Consider the following 18,032-nt stretch of genomic DNA (forward strand, 5'->3'; position numbering starts at 1 on the left):
ACTTATCAGCTGCTGTATGTCCTGCAGGAAGTGGTGTATTCTCTCCAGTCTGACACAGTGCTCTCTGCTGCCTTCTCTGTTCATGTCAGGAACTGTCAGAGCAGCAGCAAATCCTCATAGAAAACCTCTCCTGCTCTGGACAGAGGTTGCAGTAGAGAGCGCTGTGTCAGACTGGAGAGAATACACCACTTCCTGCAGGACATACAGCTGCTGATAAGTACTGAATGACTGGAGATTTTTTTAATGGAAGCAAATTACAGTTTATTAAAGATTCTTTTAATAAACGTCTGACATGTCTGACGTTTGTATTGGTGGGGGTTCGAGCACGATGAGACCCCCTGTGATCAGTAGAGACAAGTAGTCTATGGAATAATAAAGCAGCCTATGGAAGTCTGACAGGCTTCTATTATAACCATAGATAGCGCACTGCTGAACAGGCCTAGCGATCGGCAGGGGTCTCATGGCTCGGACCCCCACCCATACGCACTCCTGACATGTGGCTATATGTTTGTAGGTTGCCACCAATGTGAATGGGGCCTTAGCTGCCAGGACTTGTGTATATTGTTGTACATGTGTATTTGTGAATAAATTAAACTATGTTACAACTATGAGACGTATCTGTGTGATGTTACGGGTGGTTATTAGAGAACTATAGCAAAGCGCCTCCCCGGGTGCCGGGAAAATGTGGATCCAGTCCTGGGAGACGCTCCCCAGCACCTTGGGAAGAGCTGCAGAGTTAAAAGGCAGCCGACTGCCGAGCTAAGGAAGCGCTTGATTGTTGTGTTTCTGGAAGACTGTAGCTGTGCTGCTTCTAATCCCAGAGAACCCCTTTAATTCCAGTAACTGCACCGCCGATGTCCTCAGTTTGGGTGCAGTATTGCAGCTCACAGTTCCATTGATGTTAATAGAGCAGGATGTAATTCCACACACAGCCTGAAGACAGGGGTGGTGCTGTTGTTTCAGGCAGCCAGAGGCATATAGCACTGTCACCCCCAGTACTGGTCACATGATCTGCTGTAATAATCCTTATAAATACCAGGGACAGATAAACCAGCAGGGCAGGGGTTGCTATTGGCAACCAGTACATTCCCACCATCATAGGCCCATGCTGTTGCCTACAGCAACCATTCATACCGAGCAGCCAATGAGAGGCCTTGACTGGTTGCTATGGACACCGCGCTAGTCATTAGTCTCAAGGAGTTCGCGCGTCCTCTATAGACTTGCATGGAGGGGGCGGCGCCTGTTACGTCACCAGGTTACGCGGCTCTGATTGGACGAGGCCTCTCCACCTCTCTTCCCAATACGTTTCGGTGACCCTCAGCGCTGCCCAGCTACCCCGGCAGTCATGGCGGCGCTCCTCCGTAGACTTGTCAGTGAGTGCCGGCGGGGGAGGCTGCTGCTCGCACAGGGCACCCGCTGGTGCTCGAGTGGAGGAGTGCCGGTGGACGACACGGTGAACGGGCTGAGCGACGAGCAGAGACAGGTGGGAGAACACACAGGTTACATAAGGTCCATACAGGAGCGGCCTCTCCGTGCCACTGACGGTGCTGCGCTGCCGAGCCATACATTTATAAAATCACAGCGTGTGACGTGTTACTCAGCGCAACCAATCAGATTGCAGCTCGCGGTACAGAATGAAAATAAAAGCTGCAGCCTGATTGGCGGATTGTTCTCTGCGTCACGTCCTATGTCCCCTCAGCCTGAGGGTGGCGCGGGGCATGATGGGAGTTGTAGTTTTGTAACAGCTGGATCATCAATGATCTCACTATTGTGAAACTACGCCCCCCTCGTGCCCAGGCTGCCAGTGGTTGTACCAGCATGCTGGGAGTTGTAGTTTTGCAAAGCTGGAGTATAACAGAGACTACTGGTGGAGGCCATGGTGTGCCTTTCCAACTCTACTTAAAGGGGATTATTGCAGGAGTAATAAGAGAATAGGTGATAAGTATCTGAGCAGTGGTGGTCTGACCTCTCTGAGAGAACTTATACTCCTGAGGCGTCTCCATACTGTGCAGCTACAATCACACATCACATGACCACCTCCACTCCCCAACATGGCCGCCTCCTGTGATCCCTCACACAGTGCCCGGCATCATATAGCCGAGACACAGGCAGCCATCCTGAATAGCAGCCTCTTCTAGGCCTCTAGCTGCCACGTCTGTAGTGATCTATACACGTCTGTAGTGATCTATACACGTCTGTAGTGATCAGCACTGTGATCTGTACACGGCTGCAGCAATCTGTACAGTGATGTATACACGTCTGTAGTGATCAGCACTGTTATCTATACACGTCAGCAGTGATCTGTACAGTGATCTATACACGTCTGTAGTGATCTGTACTGTTATCTATACACGGCTGTAGTGATCAGCACTGTTATCTGTACACGTCTGTAGTGATCTGTACAGTGATGTATACACGTCTGTAGTGATCTGTACAGTGATCTATACACGGCTGTAGTGATCTGTACTGTTATCTATACACGTCTGTAGTGATCTGTACTGTTATCTATACACGGCTGTAGTGATCTGTACTGTTATCTATACACGGCTGTAGTGATCTGTACTGTTATCTATACACGGCTGTAGTGATCTGTACTGTTATCTATACACGGCTGTAGTCATAGTGGAGGGGGACCTCTGGGGCGGGGTGGGGGGCTAGTGCAGAGATCCTTCTTCTTCTTCTTGGACTTCAGGCAGAGTACTGTATGTGTCTCGCTGTGTTCATGGAGATACGTGATGTAACCATCATCTTCTCGCCTTCTGCAGCTCCGCCATACACTCTACAGGTTTCTACAGGACCAACTGGCTCCTCAAGCACAAGAAATAGATCAGCAGAATGAGTTCAGAGACATGAAGGTGAGTGTGAGGAGGGATTGTAGCCATAAGAACATGAGAATATAGGGAGGTAAGCTAAAAAGTAACTTTTATTCATTTCATAATAAAATAAATGGTATACAAAAAGTACAATGAATCTATACAATATATACAGTGTGCATATAGCACTTTCTCTCCAAGTCTTAACAATACCTAAGGACCCACGGTAGCTCCAATGTGTTGCTATATCCTAATTGGTCGGTAAAGTAAGTAAGTAGTCCGTACCAGTCAAAGTCTGTTTAAGGAACCGTTTAGTCCCAAATGTAACACAGCTTATAACCCAGTACGTATATGTCTCGTGCAGGTCACTGTCTGCTAGGGAAAGCAATCCCATAAATATTACAGTGTGTCCTGTCACCACAAGTACCGTCACCTACACCCTACGCGTTTCTGTCACTGTTCTCCGTGACGTCATCAGGGGTCAAAGGTGCACAAGAAGGAGGTACATGCAAACAATAGTAAATATGTATATGAAGACAGTCAGAGCCCTTCAATTGTTCCAACCATGATGAGGGTAATGGAAACTTGGCATCTGAGAGGTGGGAAGAGTATGAATTCCAGTGTTCTCACTGTGCCCACGCTGTGAGACCCCAATGCAGAGTGTCCTGGAGCGTCATCGGCTTGTGTGTAGACAATTCTGCAGGGTCATGATAGGTGGCAGTGAGGAATAGCTGAATTCACAAAATTGGCCTCCCCGTCTTCAAAGTCTCTGGAGATATGTACCAGTCAGGCTGCAGTGGCAGTCTCACTGGTCCCTAGCAGACAGTGACCTGCACGAGACATATACGTACTGGGTTATAAGCTGTGTTACATTTAGGACTAAACGGTTCCTTAAACAGACTTTGACTGGTACGGACTACTTACTTACTTTACCGACCAATTAGGATATAGCAACACATTGGAGCTACCGTTGGTCCTTAGGTATTGTTAAGACTTGGAGAGAAAGTGCTATATGCACACTGTATATATTGTATAGATTCATTGTACTTTTTGTATACCATTTATTTTATTATGAAATGAATAAAAGTTACTTTTTAGCTTACCTCCCTATATTCTCATATTCTTATAGTCGATAGCTTGGGACATTTGTGGCATACTCACGGTTGGTATACCCGAATTATACTATTTACACGATTTGTAAGGGATTGTAGCCCCCAGAGCCGTGCCCCCCCCCCATATCCCTGTCATGTCCGTCCCTCCCCCCAAGCTCCATATCCCTGTGCTGTGTCCCCCCAAGCCCGAATCCCTGGGATGTCCTCCCCCCAGAGCCCCATATCCCTGTAATATGCCCCCCCCCCCCAGAGCCCATATCACTGTGTTGTCCCCCCCCCCCCAGAGCCCAGACCCCATATCCCTGTGATGTCCCCCCCCATAGCCCAGGCCCCATATCCCTGTGATGTCCCCCCCCCCCCCAGGCCCCATATCCCTGTGATGTCCCCCCCAGGCCCCATATCCCTGTGATGTCCCCCCCCCCCCCCATAGCCCAGGCCCCATATCCCTGTGATGTGTCCCCACAGCCCAGGCCCCATATCCCTGTGATGTGTCCCCAGAGCCCGGCCCCATATCCCTGTGATGTGTACCCCCCCAGGCCCCATATCCCTGTGATATGTCCCCCCCAGGCCCCATATCCCTGTCATGTCCATCCGTTCCCCCAAGCTCCATATCCCTGTGCTGTGTCCCCCCAAGCCCATATCCCTGGGATGTCCTCCCCTTAGAGCCCCATATCCCTGTAATATGTCCCCCCCCCCCAGAGCCCATATCACTGTGTTGTCCCCCCCCCAGAGCCCAGGCCCCATATCCATGTGATGTGTCCCCCCATAGCCCAGGCCCCATATCCCTGTGATGTCCCCCCCAGGCCCCATATCCCTGTGATGTCCCCCCCAGACCCCATATCCCTGTGATGTCCCCCCCCCATAGCCCAGGCCCCATATTCCTGTGATGTGTCCCCAGAGCCCGGCCCCATATCCCTGTGATGTGTACCCCCCCAGGCCCCATATCCCTGTGATATGTCCCCCCCAGGCCCCATATCCCTGTCATGTCCATCCGTCCCCCCAAGCTCCATATCCCTGTGCTGTGTCCCCCCAAGCCCATATCCCTGGGATGTCCTCCCCTTAGAGCCCCATATCCCTGTAATATGTCCCCCCCCCCAGAGCCCATATCACTGTGTTGTCCCCCCCCCCAGAGCCCAGGCCCCATATCCATGTGATGTGTCCCCCCATAGCCCAGGCCCATATCCATGTGATGTGTCCCCCCATAGCCCAGGCCCCATATCCCTGTGATGTCCCCCCCAGACCCCATATCCATGTGATGTCCCCCCCAGACCCCATATCCCTGTGATGTGTCCCCCATAGCCCAGGCCCCATATCCATGTGATGTCCCCCCCAGACCCCATATCCCTGTGATGTGTCCCCCCATAGCCCAGGCCCCATATCCATGTGATGTCCCCCCCAGACCCCATATCCCTGTGATGTGTCCCCCCATAGCCCAGGCCCCATATCCCTGTGATGTGTCCCCACAGCCCAGGCCCCATATCCCTGTGATGTGTCCCCCAGGCCCCATATCCCTGTGATGTTCCCCCCCCCCCCATAGCCCAGGCCCCATATCCCTGTGATGTCCCCCCCCCCCATAGCCCAGGCCCCATATCCCTGTGATGTAACCCCCCCCCCCCCCATAGCCCAGGCCCCATATCCCTGTGATGTAACCCCCCCCCCATAGCCCAGGCCCCATATCCCTGTGATGTCCCCCCCCAGACCCCATATCCCTGTGATGTGTCCCCACAGCCCAGGCCCCATATCCCTGTGATGTCCCCGCCCCAGGCCCCATATCCCTGTGATGTCCCCCCCCCCAGGCCCCATATCCCTGTGATGTGTCCCCAGAGCCCAGACCCCATATCCCTGTGATGTGTCCCCCAGGCCCCATATCCCTGTGATGTGTCCCCCAGGCCCCATATCCCTGTGATGTCCCCCCCCCCCCATAGCCCAGGCCCCATATCCCTGTGATGTAACCCCCCCCCCCCATAGCCCAGGCCCCATATCCCTGTGATGTGTCCCCACAGCCCAGGCCCCATATCCCTGTGATGTGTCCTCAGAGCCCAGGCCCCATATCCCTGTGATGTGTCCCCCCCAGGCCCCATATCCCTGTGATGTGTCCCCACAGCCCAGGCCCCATATCCCTGTGATGTATCCCCCCATAGCCCAGGCCCCATATCCCTGTGATGTATCCCCCCATAGCCCAGGCCCCATATCCCTGTGATGTATCCCCCCATAGCCCAGGCCCCATATCCCTGTGATGTGTCCCCAGAGCCCAGGCCCCATATCCCTGTGATGTGTCCCCAGAGCCCGGCCCCATATCCCTGTGATGTGTCCCCCCCCAGGCCCCATATCCCTGTGATGTCCCCCCCCATAGCCCTGGCCCCATATCCCTGTGATGTGTCCCCCCCCCCCCCAGGCCCCATATCCCTGTGATGTCCCCCCCAGGCCCCATATCCCTGTGATGTGACCCCCAGAGCCCAGAACCCCCAATGATCTGTCCCCCTAAATAACATATCCCTGTGATGTCCGCTGTGGGATCAGCAGCAGATCCTGTGCGGTATGAGGTGCGGCCTGTTCCTCCACCCCGTCCCACAGATGATCCATCGGATTGAGATCTGGGGAATCTGGAGGCCGAGTCACCAACTATTTGCATTGTACATGTAAGTGTGCCGTGTGGCCCCGGGGCATTTTCCGCTGCCGTTAGGGGGTCCTACTGCCAAGGAGGGTGGAGGTGTGTATAATGGTCAGGTAGGTGGTCGGTGTCACAGTAACATCCACATGATGCCAGGACACAAGGTCTCCAGCAGAACATTACCCATCACACTGCCCCGCCATCTTGTCTTCTTCCCATAGTGCATCCTGGTGCCACCTCCTCCCCGGGTCACATTATCACATGGGCAATGACCAGCAGGCTGCCATGTCCTGTGTGATCTGACTGTATCGGTCCCATGGTCCTGCCCCTGGACACATTTGGTAGGTACTATGCCCCATGACCGGCCACTCATGAGGTGTCTGAGCCTGTACCCATGCCACCTCTGACAGTATCTCCTGTTCATATCTTCCTATGACAACCCTTCCTGCACCTGTGTCCGCCCCCCTCCCTCGGTATGCGGTGCCCATACACTTACAGTCTTTGCTCCAGCACTATATTAGTACCAGTCTGCATGGACCTTGTATGTGGATAATTCTGTATTTTTCCTTCCCAGAACTTCTGGAAGAAGCTCGGAGACCTGGGAGTCCTTGGTATTACAGCTCCTGGTTAGTCCGCACACTTCTATCAACACTTTATATTTATAGTGTTTATTACTTATATCCCATTTTGTAAGATTTGTGGTTTAACCCTTCGCAGACCTTTGCCAGCAGAGAGATGGGAGGCTCGTTTTTTGCAGGTCATGTTGCAGTTTATAACGGTTCCCTACACTCCCCTACAGCCATATAATGTATTAGGAAACCTCAAAAATATAGATTTGGTGGGAAATATGGAAAGATACAATTCTGCAGAATTAATGGGGGTCTCCGTCTGCCCCCTGCGGGATGCTCCAGCTCTATATAGACTATAGCTGTAAATCCATTGTATTGAAGCTATTCTCATCCCCTTTGTTTCAGCGGAGTACGGGGGCTCGGCCATGGGCTACCTGGAGCACGTCCTGGTGATGGAGGAGATCTCCCGGGTGTCGGCCTCTGTAGGCCTCAGCTATGGCGCTCACTCCAATCTCTGTATCAACCAGCTGGTGAGGAACGGGAGCGAAGCCCAGAAGGAGAAGTATCTGCCTAAGGTGCGGTGAGGTCTGCTGCTCGCGGGTACTCAGGGGGAGAGTTATCAAACATGGTGTAAAGTGAGACTGGCTCAGTTGCCCCTAGCAACCAATCAGATTCCACCTTTCATTTTCCAAAGAGTCTGTGAGGAATGAAAGGTGGAATCTGATTGGTTGCTAGGGGCAACTGGGCCTGTTCCCCCCCCCTATGTGTCTACATCCCACAATACAATGAGGAGCCCTAACCAGGAGGTTGGCGTATAGAACCGCGCACAATGGCCGACCTCCTATATAAGACAGTCACTAGACATTTACACTATGATACCTTAGGAGTTGGGTGTCCTTTAAAACTAAAAGTTTCTTAAAGGGGTACTCCAGTGAATATAAATGTTTTTCAAATCATCTGGTTTAGAAAGTTATATAGATTTGTAATTTACTTTTATTTAAAAATCTCCAGTCTTCCAGTACTTATCAGCTGCTATATGTCCTGCAGAAAGTGGTGTATTCTCTCCAGTCTGACACAGTGCTCTCTGCTGCCACCTCTGTCCATGATAGGAACTGTAAATCCCCATAGAAATCCTCTCCTGCTCTGGACAGTTTCTGACATGGACAGAGGTGGCAGCAGAGAACACTGTATCAGACTAGAAAGAATACACCACTTCCTGCAGGACATACAGCAGCTGATAAGTACTGGAAGACTGGAGATTTTTACATATAACTAAATTAGAAATCTATATAACTTTCTGGCACTAGTTGATTTGAAATAATATTTTTTTTTTTGCTGGAGTACCCCTTTAATAGGGCTAAAATAAAATAATTAAAAAAAAAATCTATTTTTTTTTTCCTCAGCTGATCAGTGGAGAACACATCGGAGCATTAGCCATGAGTGAACCCAATTCAGGATCCGACGTTGTCTCCATGAAGTTGAAAGCAGAGAAAAAAGGTGAAAGCTCATAGATAGAATCAAATATATGTAGCGTAAGTCCGCAGCACACCTGCGTAAAGTGAACCATGGGGTTTATTCCATCCAAAAGTGCAACGTTTCAGCTCTCTCATAGAGCTTGAAACATTGCACTCTAGGGTTTTTTTTCATGCAGTTTTGGATGGAATAAACCATTATTGTTCACCTTAGGTTGGTGTGCTGCTACCCACATTGGGGATCCCATGACAAGGGACTTTCTCTACATGTTCTTCTGTATTGTAGAATCATATATAGTAATAAGAGTGAAGTTACAGTACAGGTGGGGGCGACCATCTTTCCTGAGCATTTTTTAACAGCATGAGATTTACAGCACGCCTCATGGACCATAGGCAACAATAGACAGGATCAAAAGCTATTCACTTTTTTTGTGGGCATGCTCTGGGACCTCTGCAGACCTCTGTGACCTGGGTGTCAGTTGTGGCCATCACCTATAGTGAATGACCTGATCCCATCTTACCTGTGATGATAAGGAGGAGACGGCTAGGGAATGATCTGTGCACCGCGGAAGTCTCCGCTTATTATTAGGCTTAGGTTGGGTTCACACTACTTTTTCGCAATCTGTTTTTTTTTTTTTTTTTTTAAACATGAAATAAACGAATGCAACTGTGTGAATCCGTTTTGATCCGTTTTTTTTTTTACATTGACTTCCATTATATATATATATATATATATATATATATATATATATATATATATATAAAAAAAACATCCGTTTTTTTTAACGGACACAAAAATTAGGTTGTTTTTGTACGCTAAAAAAACTGATCAGTTTTTATCCTTTTTTTTTTTTTATAATGGAAGTGAGTGTAAAAAATGATCAAAACAGATGCACACAGTTGCATCCGTTTTTTTTTTTCATCAGTTTATCAGTTTTTCGCAAAAAAACGGTATGCAAAAACGTAGTGTGAACCCAGCCTTAGTGGTCATAGATGGCAAATGGAAAAACCACCAAAAATACATAAAAATGTCTAACGGAAAAACAATTGGTTTCTGATTCCCTTTAAATCCAGTGGATCTGCCTCTTCCCAGGTGACTACTATGTCCTGAATGGTAACAAGTTCTGGATCACCAATGGGCCGGACGCAGACGTGCTTATTGTCTACGCAAAGACCGACTCCAACATAAAGCCGGCGGCCCACGGGATCACGGCCTTCATTGTGGAGAAGGTGAATGGGCCCAGACCATAGATCACATACCTATAGCCTACCATTGTTCCTCTATGGCCGCCTTCACCTGTTCTTGTTCCTCAGGGGACCCCCGGGTTCAGCACTGCCCAGAAGCTGGACAAGCTGGGAATGAGAGGATCCAACACATGTGAGCTGGTATTTGAAGACTGCAAGATACCAGGTTATTACTGATTATACTGGGAATATAGTCCGTGCCGTATATGTGTATAGTCGGAGTACCTGATATCATTGCTTTACCTCACAGAGAAGAACATGCTCGGCCACAAGGGGAAGGGAGTGTACGTACTGATGAGCGGTCTGGACCTGGAGCGGCTGGTGCTCAGCGGGGGCCCATTGGGGTAATTCTGTAATACAAACCATGGCACGTAGAATTGTCTCTGCCCTGTATACCGTGTATTCTCTCCAAGGGTGTGGAGCAGTCAAGATGGCGGCCAAGACCCTAGTAAAGACGGGATATTCTAAGAGCAGTCTGATCACAGTACATTGCAATACAGCCTTATACTAGTATTGCAGTGTATTGTACAAGTGGTCATACCACCTTATGTCCACTAGGTGGCCTCCTAGTACAAGTTATAGAGAAAATACAAATGTTAAAACTATTTGGTGTCGTCACATCCAGAACATCAGGACCATTCATATAAAATGTTATATATAGGGAATAATTGGGGGGGGGGGCACATGGTATATACTGTAACCACTATTATATATTGGGGGGGGGGCACATGGTATATACTGTGACCATTGTTATATATTGGGGGGAGGCGCACATGGTATATACTGTGACCACTGTTATGTATTGGGGGAGGCGCACATGGTATATACTGTCACCACTGTTATGTATTGGGGGGGCACATGGTATATACTGTCACCACTGTTATGTTTTAGGGGGGAGGCACATGGTATATACTGTGACCACTGTTATATATTGGGGGGGGGGGGAAGGTATACTGTGACCACTGTTATATATTAGGGGGGAGGCACATGGTATATACTGTGACCACTGTTATATATTGGGGGGGGGGGGAAGGTATACTGTGACTACTGTTATATATTAGGGGGGGGGCACATGGTATATACTGTGACCACTGTTATATATTAGGGGGGAGGCACATGGTATATACTGTGACCACTGTTATATATTAGGGGGGAGGCACATGGTATATACTGTGACCACTGTTATATATTAGGGGGGAGGCACATGGTATATACTGTGACCACTGTTATATATTAGGGGGGAGGCACATCGTATATACTGTGACCACTGTTATATATTGGGAGGGGGGGGCACATGGTATATACTGGGGGGTTACCTGGTATATACTGGATCCTGTAGCTTTTTGACCCCTGTTCCCCATGTAACCCCCAGCATCATGCAGGCTGTTGTGGACCATGCCTTCCCCTATCTACACACCAGAGAAGCCTTCGGTCAGAAGATTGGCTACTTCCAGGTAAGGATCACATGACCGGGGTCAGACAATGTGCCTCTGCCGCTGCTCACCGTATCACTGAGATTCAGCCAGTAAGGGGGTCATAAAGCCGTCTATAGCCAAAGCCACCACTTCAGGAACATCCCACCATCTAATGTGTATGGAGGCCTCCCGCCTCTGGGGGCAGATGTCAGGGGAGTGAGAGGCTACATGTCAACATGCCCGATCCTTCTGTTCTTGGGGAAGTAATCCACCATGATAGATGCGGCTTCCTCCCATCTCCCTTAGTGTACATGGCTGAGTGTGTATGGCCTGTGATGGGTTGGCAGCGGCTTCCTCCCATCTCCCCTAGTGTGTATGGCCTGTGATGGGTTGGCAGCGGCTTCCTCCCATCTCCCCTAGTGTGTATGGCCTGTGATGGGTTGGCAGCGGCTTCCTCCCATCTCCCCTAGTGTGTATGGCCTGTGATGGGTTGGCAGCGGCTTCCTCCGATCTCCCCTAGTGTGTATGGCCTGTGATGGGTTGGCAGCGGCTTCCTCCCATCTCCCCTAGTTTGTATGGCCTGTGATGGGTTGGCAGCGGCTTCCTCCCATCTCCCCTAGTGTGTATGGCCTGTGATGGGTTGGCAGCGGCTTCCTCCCATCTCCCCTAGTGTGTATGGCCTGTGATGGGTTGGCAGCGGCTTCCTCCCATCTCCCCTAGTGTGTATGGCCTGTGATGGGTTGGCAGCGGCTTCCTCCCATCTCCCCTAGTGTGTATGGCCTGTGATGGGTTGGCAGCGGCTTCCTCCCATCTCCTCTAGTGTGTATGGCCTGTGATGGGTTAGCAGCAGGAGCCATTGCTTATAGTGGGGGTATCAGACTCTATCATTGGTCATGTTACCCCATGTGATCTCACAATGTCTTCTCTGGCAGCTGATGCAGGGGAAGATGGCTGATATGTATACGCGTCTGTCCGCCTGCCGTCAGTATGTCTACAACGTGGCCAGAGCCTGTGACAAGGGGCACTTTAATGCTAAGGTAAGTCTGGTGTATACTGCGCAGTAAGTGATCAGACCTCAGTACACCAGGGATGTCATGTGACTCATCTCTCCACAGGATTGTGCCGGAGTCATCCTTTACGCTGCTGAATCTGCCACTCAGGTGGCCCTCGATGGCATCCAGTGTCTGGGTAAGGGGGAACCTCCTGGATAAGGACCCCAAATCTATAACTTGTGTAAAGAGTCACCAGCACACCACAATGTGGCAGAAAGCTCCATAGTCTCACTGCTCTTACTGTAAGGAATCTATAGAGAGCTCCACAGTCTCACTGCTCTTACAGTAAGGAATCTATAGAGAGCTCCACAGTCTCACTGCTCTCACAGTAAGGAATCTATAGAGAGCTCCACAGTCTCACTGCTCTTACAGTAAGGAATCTATAGAGAGCTCCACAGTCTCACTGCTCTTACAGTAAGGAATCTATAGAGAGCTCCACAGTCTCACTGCTCTTACAGTAAGGAATCTATAGAGAGCTCCACAGTCTCACTGCTCTTACAGTAAGGAATCTATAGAGAGCTCCACAGTCTCACTGCTCTTACAGTAAGGAATCTATAGAGAGCTCCACAGTCTCACTGCTCTTACAGTAAAGAATCTATAGAGAGCTCCACAGTCTCACTGCTCTTACAGTAAGGAATCTATAGAGAGCTCCACAGTCTCACTGCTCTTACAGTAAGGAATCTATAGAGAGCTCCACAGTCTCACTGCTCTTACAGTAAAGAATCTATAGAGCATTTCATAGTGTCACTGCTCTTACAGTAAGGAATCTATAGAGAGCTCCACAGTCTCACTGCTCTTACAGTAAGGAATCTATAGAGAGCTCCACAGTCTCACTGCTCTTACAGTAAGGAATCTATAGAGAGCTCCACAGTCTCACTGCTCTTACAGTAAGGAATCTATAGAGAGGTCCACAGTCTAACTGCTCTTACAGTAAAGAATCTATAGAGCATTTCATAGTGTCACTGTTCTTACAGTAAAGAATCTATAGAAAGCTCCATAGTGTCACTGCTCTTACAGTAAAGAATCTATAGAGCATTTCATAGTGTCACTGCTCTTGAAGTAAAGAATCTATAGAGAGCTCCTTAGTGTCACTGCTCTTACAGTAAAGAATCTATATAGTTCCATAGTCTCACTGCTCTTACAGTAAAGAATCTATAGAGAGCTCCATAGTCTCACTGCTCTTACGGTAAAGAATCTATACAGAGCTCCATAGTCTCACTGCTCTTACGGTAAAGAATCTATACAGAGCTCCATAGTGTCACTGCTCTTACAGTAAAGAATCTATAGAGAGCTCCATAGTGTCATTGCTCTTACAGTAAATAATCTATAGAGAGTTCCATACTGTGCCCGCTCTTACAGTAAGGAATCTATAGAGCATTTCATAGTGTCACTACTCTTACAGTAAAGAATCTATAAAGAGCTCCACAGTCTCACTGCTCTTACAGTAAGGAATCTATAGAGAGCTCCACAGTCTCACTGCTCTTACAGTAAGGAATCTATAGAGAGCTCCACAGTCTCACTGCTCTTACAGTAAGGAATCTATAGAGAGCTCCACAGTCTCACTGCTCTTACAGTAAGGAATCTATAGAGAGCTCCACAGTCTCACTGCTCTTACTGTAAAGAATCTATAGAGAGCTCCACAGTCTCACTGCTCTTACAGTAAAGAATCTATAGAGCATTTCATAGTGTCACTGCTCTTACAGTAAAGAATCTATAGAGAGCGCCATAGTGTAACTGTTCCTATAGTAAAGAATCTATAGAGGGCTCTATATTCTCACTGCTCTTAGAGTAAAGAATGTATAGTCAGCTCCATAGTTTCACTGCTCTTACAGTAAAGAATCTATAAAGCGTTCCATAGTGTCACTACTCTTACAGTAAAGAATCTATAGAGCATTTCATAGTGTCACTGTTTTTACAGTAAAGAATCTATAGAAAGCTCCATAGTGTCACTGCTCTTACAGTAAAGAATCTATAGAGCATTTCATAGTGTCACTGCTCTTACAGTAAATAATCTATAGAAAGCTCCATAGTGTCACTGCTCTTACAGTAAAGAATCTATAGAGCATTTCATAGTCTCACTGCTCTTACAGTAAAGAATCTATAGAGTTACATAGTCTCACTGCTCTTACAGTAAAGAATCTATACAGAGCTCCATAGTCTCACTGCTCTTACGGTAAAGAATCTATAGAAAGCTCCATAGTGTCACTGCTCTTACAGTAAAGAATCTATAGAAAGCTCCATAGTGTCACTGCTCTTACAGTAAAGAATCTATAGAGGATTTCATAGTGTCACTGCTCTTACAGTAAAGAATCTATAGAGAGCTCCATAGTCTCACAGCTCTTACGGTAAAGAATCTATAGAGAGCTCCACAGTCTCACTGCTCTTACTGTAAGGAATCTATAGAGAGCTCCACAGTCTCACTGCTCTTACAGTAAGGAATCTATAGAGAGCTCCACAGTCTCACTGCTCTTACAGTAAGGAATCTATAGAGAGCTCCACAGTCTCACTGCTCTTACAGTAAGGAATCTATAGAGAGCTCCACAGTCTCACTGCTCTTACAGTAAGGAATCTATAGAGAGCTCCATAGTCTCACTGCTCTTACAGTAAGGAATCTATAGAGAGCTCCACAGTCTCACTGCTCTTACAGTAAGGAATCTATAGAGAGCTCCACAGTCTCACTGCTCTTACAGTAAGGAATCTATAGAGAGCTCCACAGTCTCACTGCTCTTACAGTAAAGAATCTATAGAGCATTTCATAGTGTCACTGCTCTTACAGTAAAGAATCTATAGAGAGCTCCACAGTCTCACTGCTCTTACAGTAAGGAATCTATAGAGAGCTCCACAGTCTCACTGCTCTTACAGTAAAAAATCTATAGAGAGCCCCACAGTCTCACTGCTCTTACAGTAAAGAATCTATAGAGCATTTCATAGTGTCACTGCTCTTACAGTAAAGAATCTATAGAGAGCGCCATAGTGTAACTGTTCCTATAGTAAAGAATCTATAGAGGGCTCTATATTCTCACTGCTCTTAGAGTAAAGAATGTATAGTCAGCTCCATAGTCTCACTTCTCTTACAGTAAAGAATCTATAAAGCGTTCCATAGTGTCACTACTCTTACAGTAAAGAATGTATAGAGAACTCCATAGTGTTGCTGCTCTTACAGTAAAGAATCTATAGAGCATTTCATAGTGTCCCTGCTCTTACAGTAAAGAATCTATAGAAAGCTCCATAGTGTCACTGCTCTTACAGTAAAGAATCTATAGAGCATTTCATAGTGTCACTGCTCTTACAGTAAAGAATCTATAGAGTTCCATAGTCTCACTGCTCTTACAGTAAAGAATCTATAGAGAGCTCCATAGTCTCACTGCTCTTACGGTAAAGAATCTATAGAGAGCTCCATAGTGTCACTGCTCTTACAGTAGAGAATCTATAGAGAGCTCCATAGTGTCATTGCTCTTACAGTAAATAATCTATAGAGAGTTCCATACTGTGCCCGCTCTTACAGTAAGGAATCTATAGAGCATTTCATAGTGTCACTGCTCTTACAGTAAAGAATCTATAAAGAGCTCCACAGTCTCACTGCTCTTACAGTAAGGAATCTATAGAGAGCTCCACAGTCTCACTGCTCTTACAGTGAAGAATCTATAGAGCATTTCATAGTGTCACTGCTCTTACAGTAAAGAATCTATAGAGAGCGCCATAGTGTAACTGTTCCTATAGTAAAAAATCTATAGAGGGCTCTATATTCTCACTGCTCTTAGAGTAAAGAATGTATAGTCAGCTCCATAGTTTCACTGCTCTTACAGTAAAGAATCTATAAAGCGTTCCATAGTGTCACTGCTCTTACAGTAAAGAATCTATAGAAAGCTCCATAGTGTCACTGCTCTTACAGTAAAGAATCTATAGAGCATTTCATAGTGTCACTGCTCTTACAGTAAAGAATCTATAGAGTTCCATAGTCTCACTGCTCTTACAGTAAAGAATCTATAGAGAGCTCCATAGTCTCACTGCTCTTACGGTAAAGAATCTATAGAGAGCTCCATAGTGTCACTGCTCTTACAGTAGAGAATCTATAGAGAGCTCCATAGTGTCATTGCTCTTACAGTAAATAATCTATAGAGAGTTCCATACTGTGCCCGCTCTTACAGTAAGGAATCTATAGAGCATTTCATAGTGTCACTGCTCTTACAGTAAAGAATCTATAAAGAGCTCCACAGTCTCACTGCTCTTACAGTAAGGAATCTATAGAGAGCTCCACAGTCTCACTGCTCTTACAGTAAAGAATCTATAGAGCATTTCATAGTGTCACTGCTCTTACAGTAAAGAATCTATAGAGAGCGCCATAGTGTAACTGTTCCTATAGTAAAAAATCTATAGAGGGCTCTATATTCTCACTGCTCTTAGAGTAAAGAATGTATAGTCAGCTCCATAGTTTCACTGCTCTTACAGTAAAGAATCTATAAAGCGTTCCATAGTGTCACTGCTCTTACAGTAAAGAATCTATAGAGCATTTCATAGTGTCACTGCTCTTACAGTAAAGAATCTATAGAAAGCTCCATAGTGTCACTGCTCTTACAGTAAAGAATCTATAGAGCATTTCATAGTGTCACTGCTCTTACAAGAAAGAATCTATAGAGAGCTCCATAGTGTCACTGCTCTTACAGTAAAGAATCTACAGAGTTCCATAGTCTCACTGCTCTTACAGTAAAGAATCTATAGAGAGCTCCATAGTCTCACTGCTCTTACAGTAAAGAATCTATAGAGCTCCATAGTCTCACTGCTCTTACGGTAAAGAATCTATAGAGAGCTCCATAGTCTCACTGCTCTTACGGTAAAGAATCTATAGAGAGCTCCATAGTCTCACTGCTCTTACGGTAAAGAATCTATAGAGTTCCATAGTCTCACTGCTCTTACAGTAAAGAATTTATAGAGTTCCATAGTCTCACTGCTCTTACAGTAAAGAATCTATAGAGAGCTCCATAGTCTCACTGCTCTTACAGTAAAGAATCTATAGAGAGCTCCACAGTCTCACTGCTCTTACGGTAAAGAATCTATAGAGTTCCATAGTCTCACTGCTCTTACAGTAAAGAATCTATACAGAGCTCCATAGTCTCACTGCTCTTACGGTAAAGAATCTATAGAGAGCTCCATAGTGTCACTGCTCTTACAGTAAGGAATCTATAGAGAGCTCCATAGTGTCACTGCTCTTACGGTAAAGAATCTATAGAGTTCCATAGTCTCACTGCTCTTACAGTAGAGAATCTATAGAGCTATAGTCTCACAGCTCTTACAGTAAAGAATCTATAGAGAGCTCCACAGTCTCACTGCTCTTACGGTAAAGAATCTATAGAGAGCTCCACAGTCTCACTGCTCTTACGGTAAAGAATCTATAGAGAGCTCCATAGTCTCACTGCTCTTACGGTAAAGAATCTATAGAGTTCCATAGTCTCACTGCTCTTACGGTAAAGAATCTATAGAGTTCCATAGTCCCACTGCTCTTACAGTAAAGAATCTATAGAGAGCTCCATAGTCTCACTGCTCTTACGGTAAAGAATCTATAGAGAGCTCCATAGTCTCACTGCTCTTACGGTAAAGAATCTATAGAAAGCTCCATAGTGTCACTGCTCTTACAGTAAAGAATCTATAGAAAGCTCCATAGTGTCACTGCTCTTACAGTAAAGAATCTATAGAGCATTTCATAGTGTCACTGCTCTTACGGTAAAGAATCTATAGAGTTCCATAG

General features: G+C 46.9%; 1 protein-coding gene across 1 annotated transcript in view; it reads left to right on the forward strand.

Annotated features, from left to right (window-relative positions):
- The first annotated feature begins 1,283 nt into the window (after positions 1–1,283).
- The window catches only part of IVD (isovaleryl-CoA dehydrogenase), an 18,054-nt gene continuing 1,305 nt past the window's right edge, over positions 1,284–18,032 (forward strand). Inside the window, exons 1-11 of the mRNA XM_069951119.1 lie at positions 1,284–1,483; positions 2,766–2,855; positions 7,111–7,162; positions 7,511–7,680; positions 8,509–8,602; positions 9,671–9,807; positions 9,892–9,988; positions 10,073–10,166; positions 11,195–11,276; positions 12,170–12,274; positions 12,353–12,425. Coding sequence (XP_069807220.1) covers positions 1,346–1,483; positions 2,766–2,855; positions 7,111–7,162; positions 7,511–7,680; positions 8,509–8,602; positions 9,671–9,807; positions 9,892–9,988; positions 10,073–10,166; positions 11,195–11,276; positions 12,170–12,274; positions 12,353–12,425 — 1,132 coding nt within the window. The 5' untranslated portion in view covers positions 1,284–1,345. The remainder of the gene's footprint in view (positions 1,484–2,765; positions 2,856–7,110; positions 7,163–7,510; positions 7,681–8,508; positions 8,603–9,670; positions 9,808–9,891; positions 9,989–10,072; positions 10,167–11,194; positions 11,277–12,169; positions 12,275–12,352; positions 12,426–18,032) is intronic.

The sequence above is a fragment of the Dendropsophus ebraccatus genome, chromosome 13, assembly GCF_027789765.1.
Source record: "Dendropsophus ebraccatus isolate aDenEbr1 chromosome 13, aDenEbr1.pat, whole genome shotgun sequence".
Taxonomy (NCBI): Eukaryota; Metazoa; Chordata; class Amphibia; order Anura; family Hylidae; genus Dendropsophus; species Dendropsophus ebraccatus.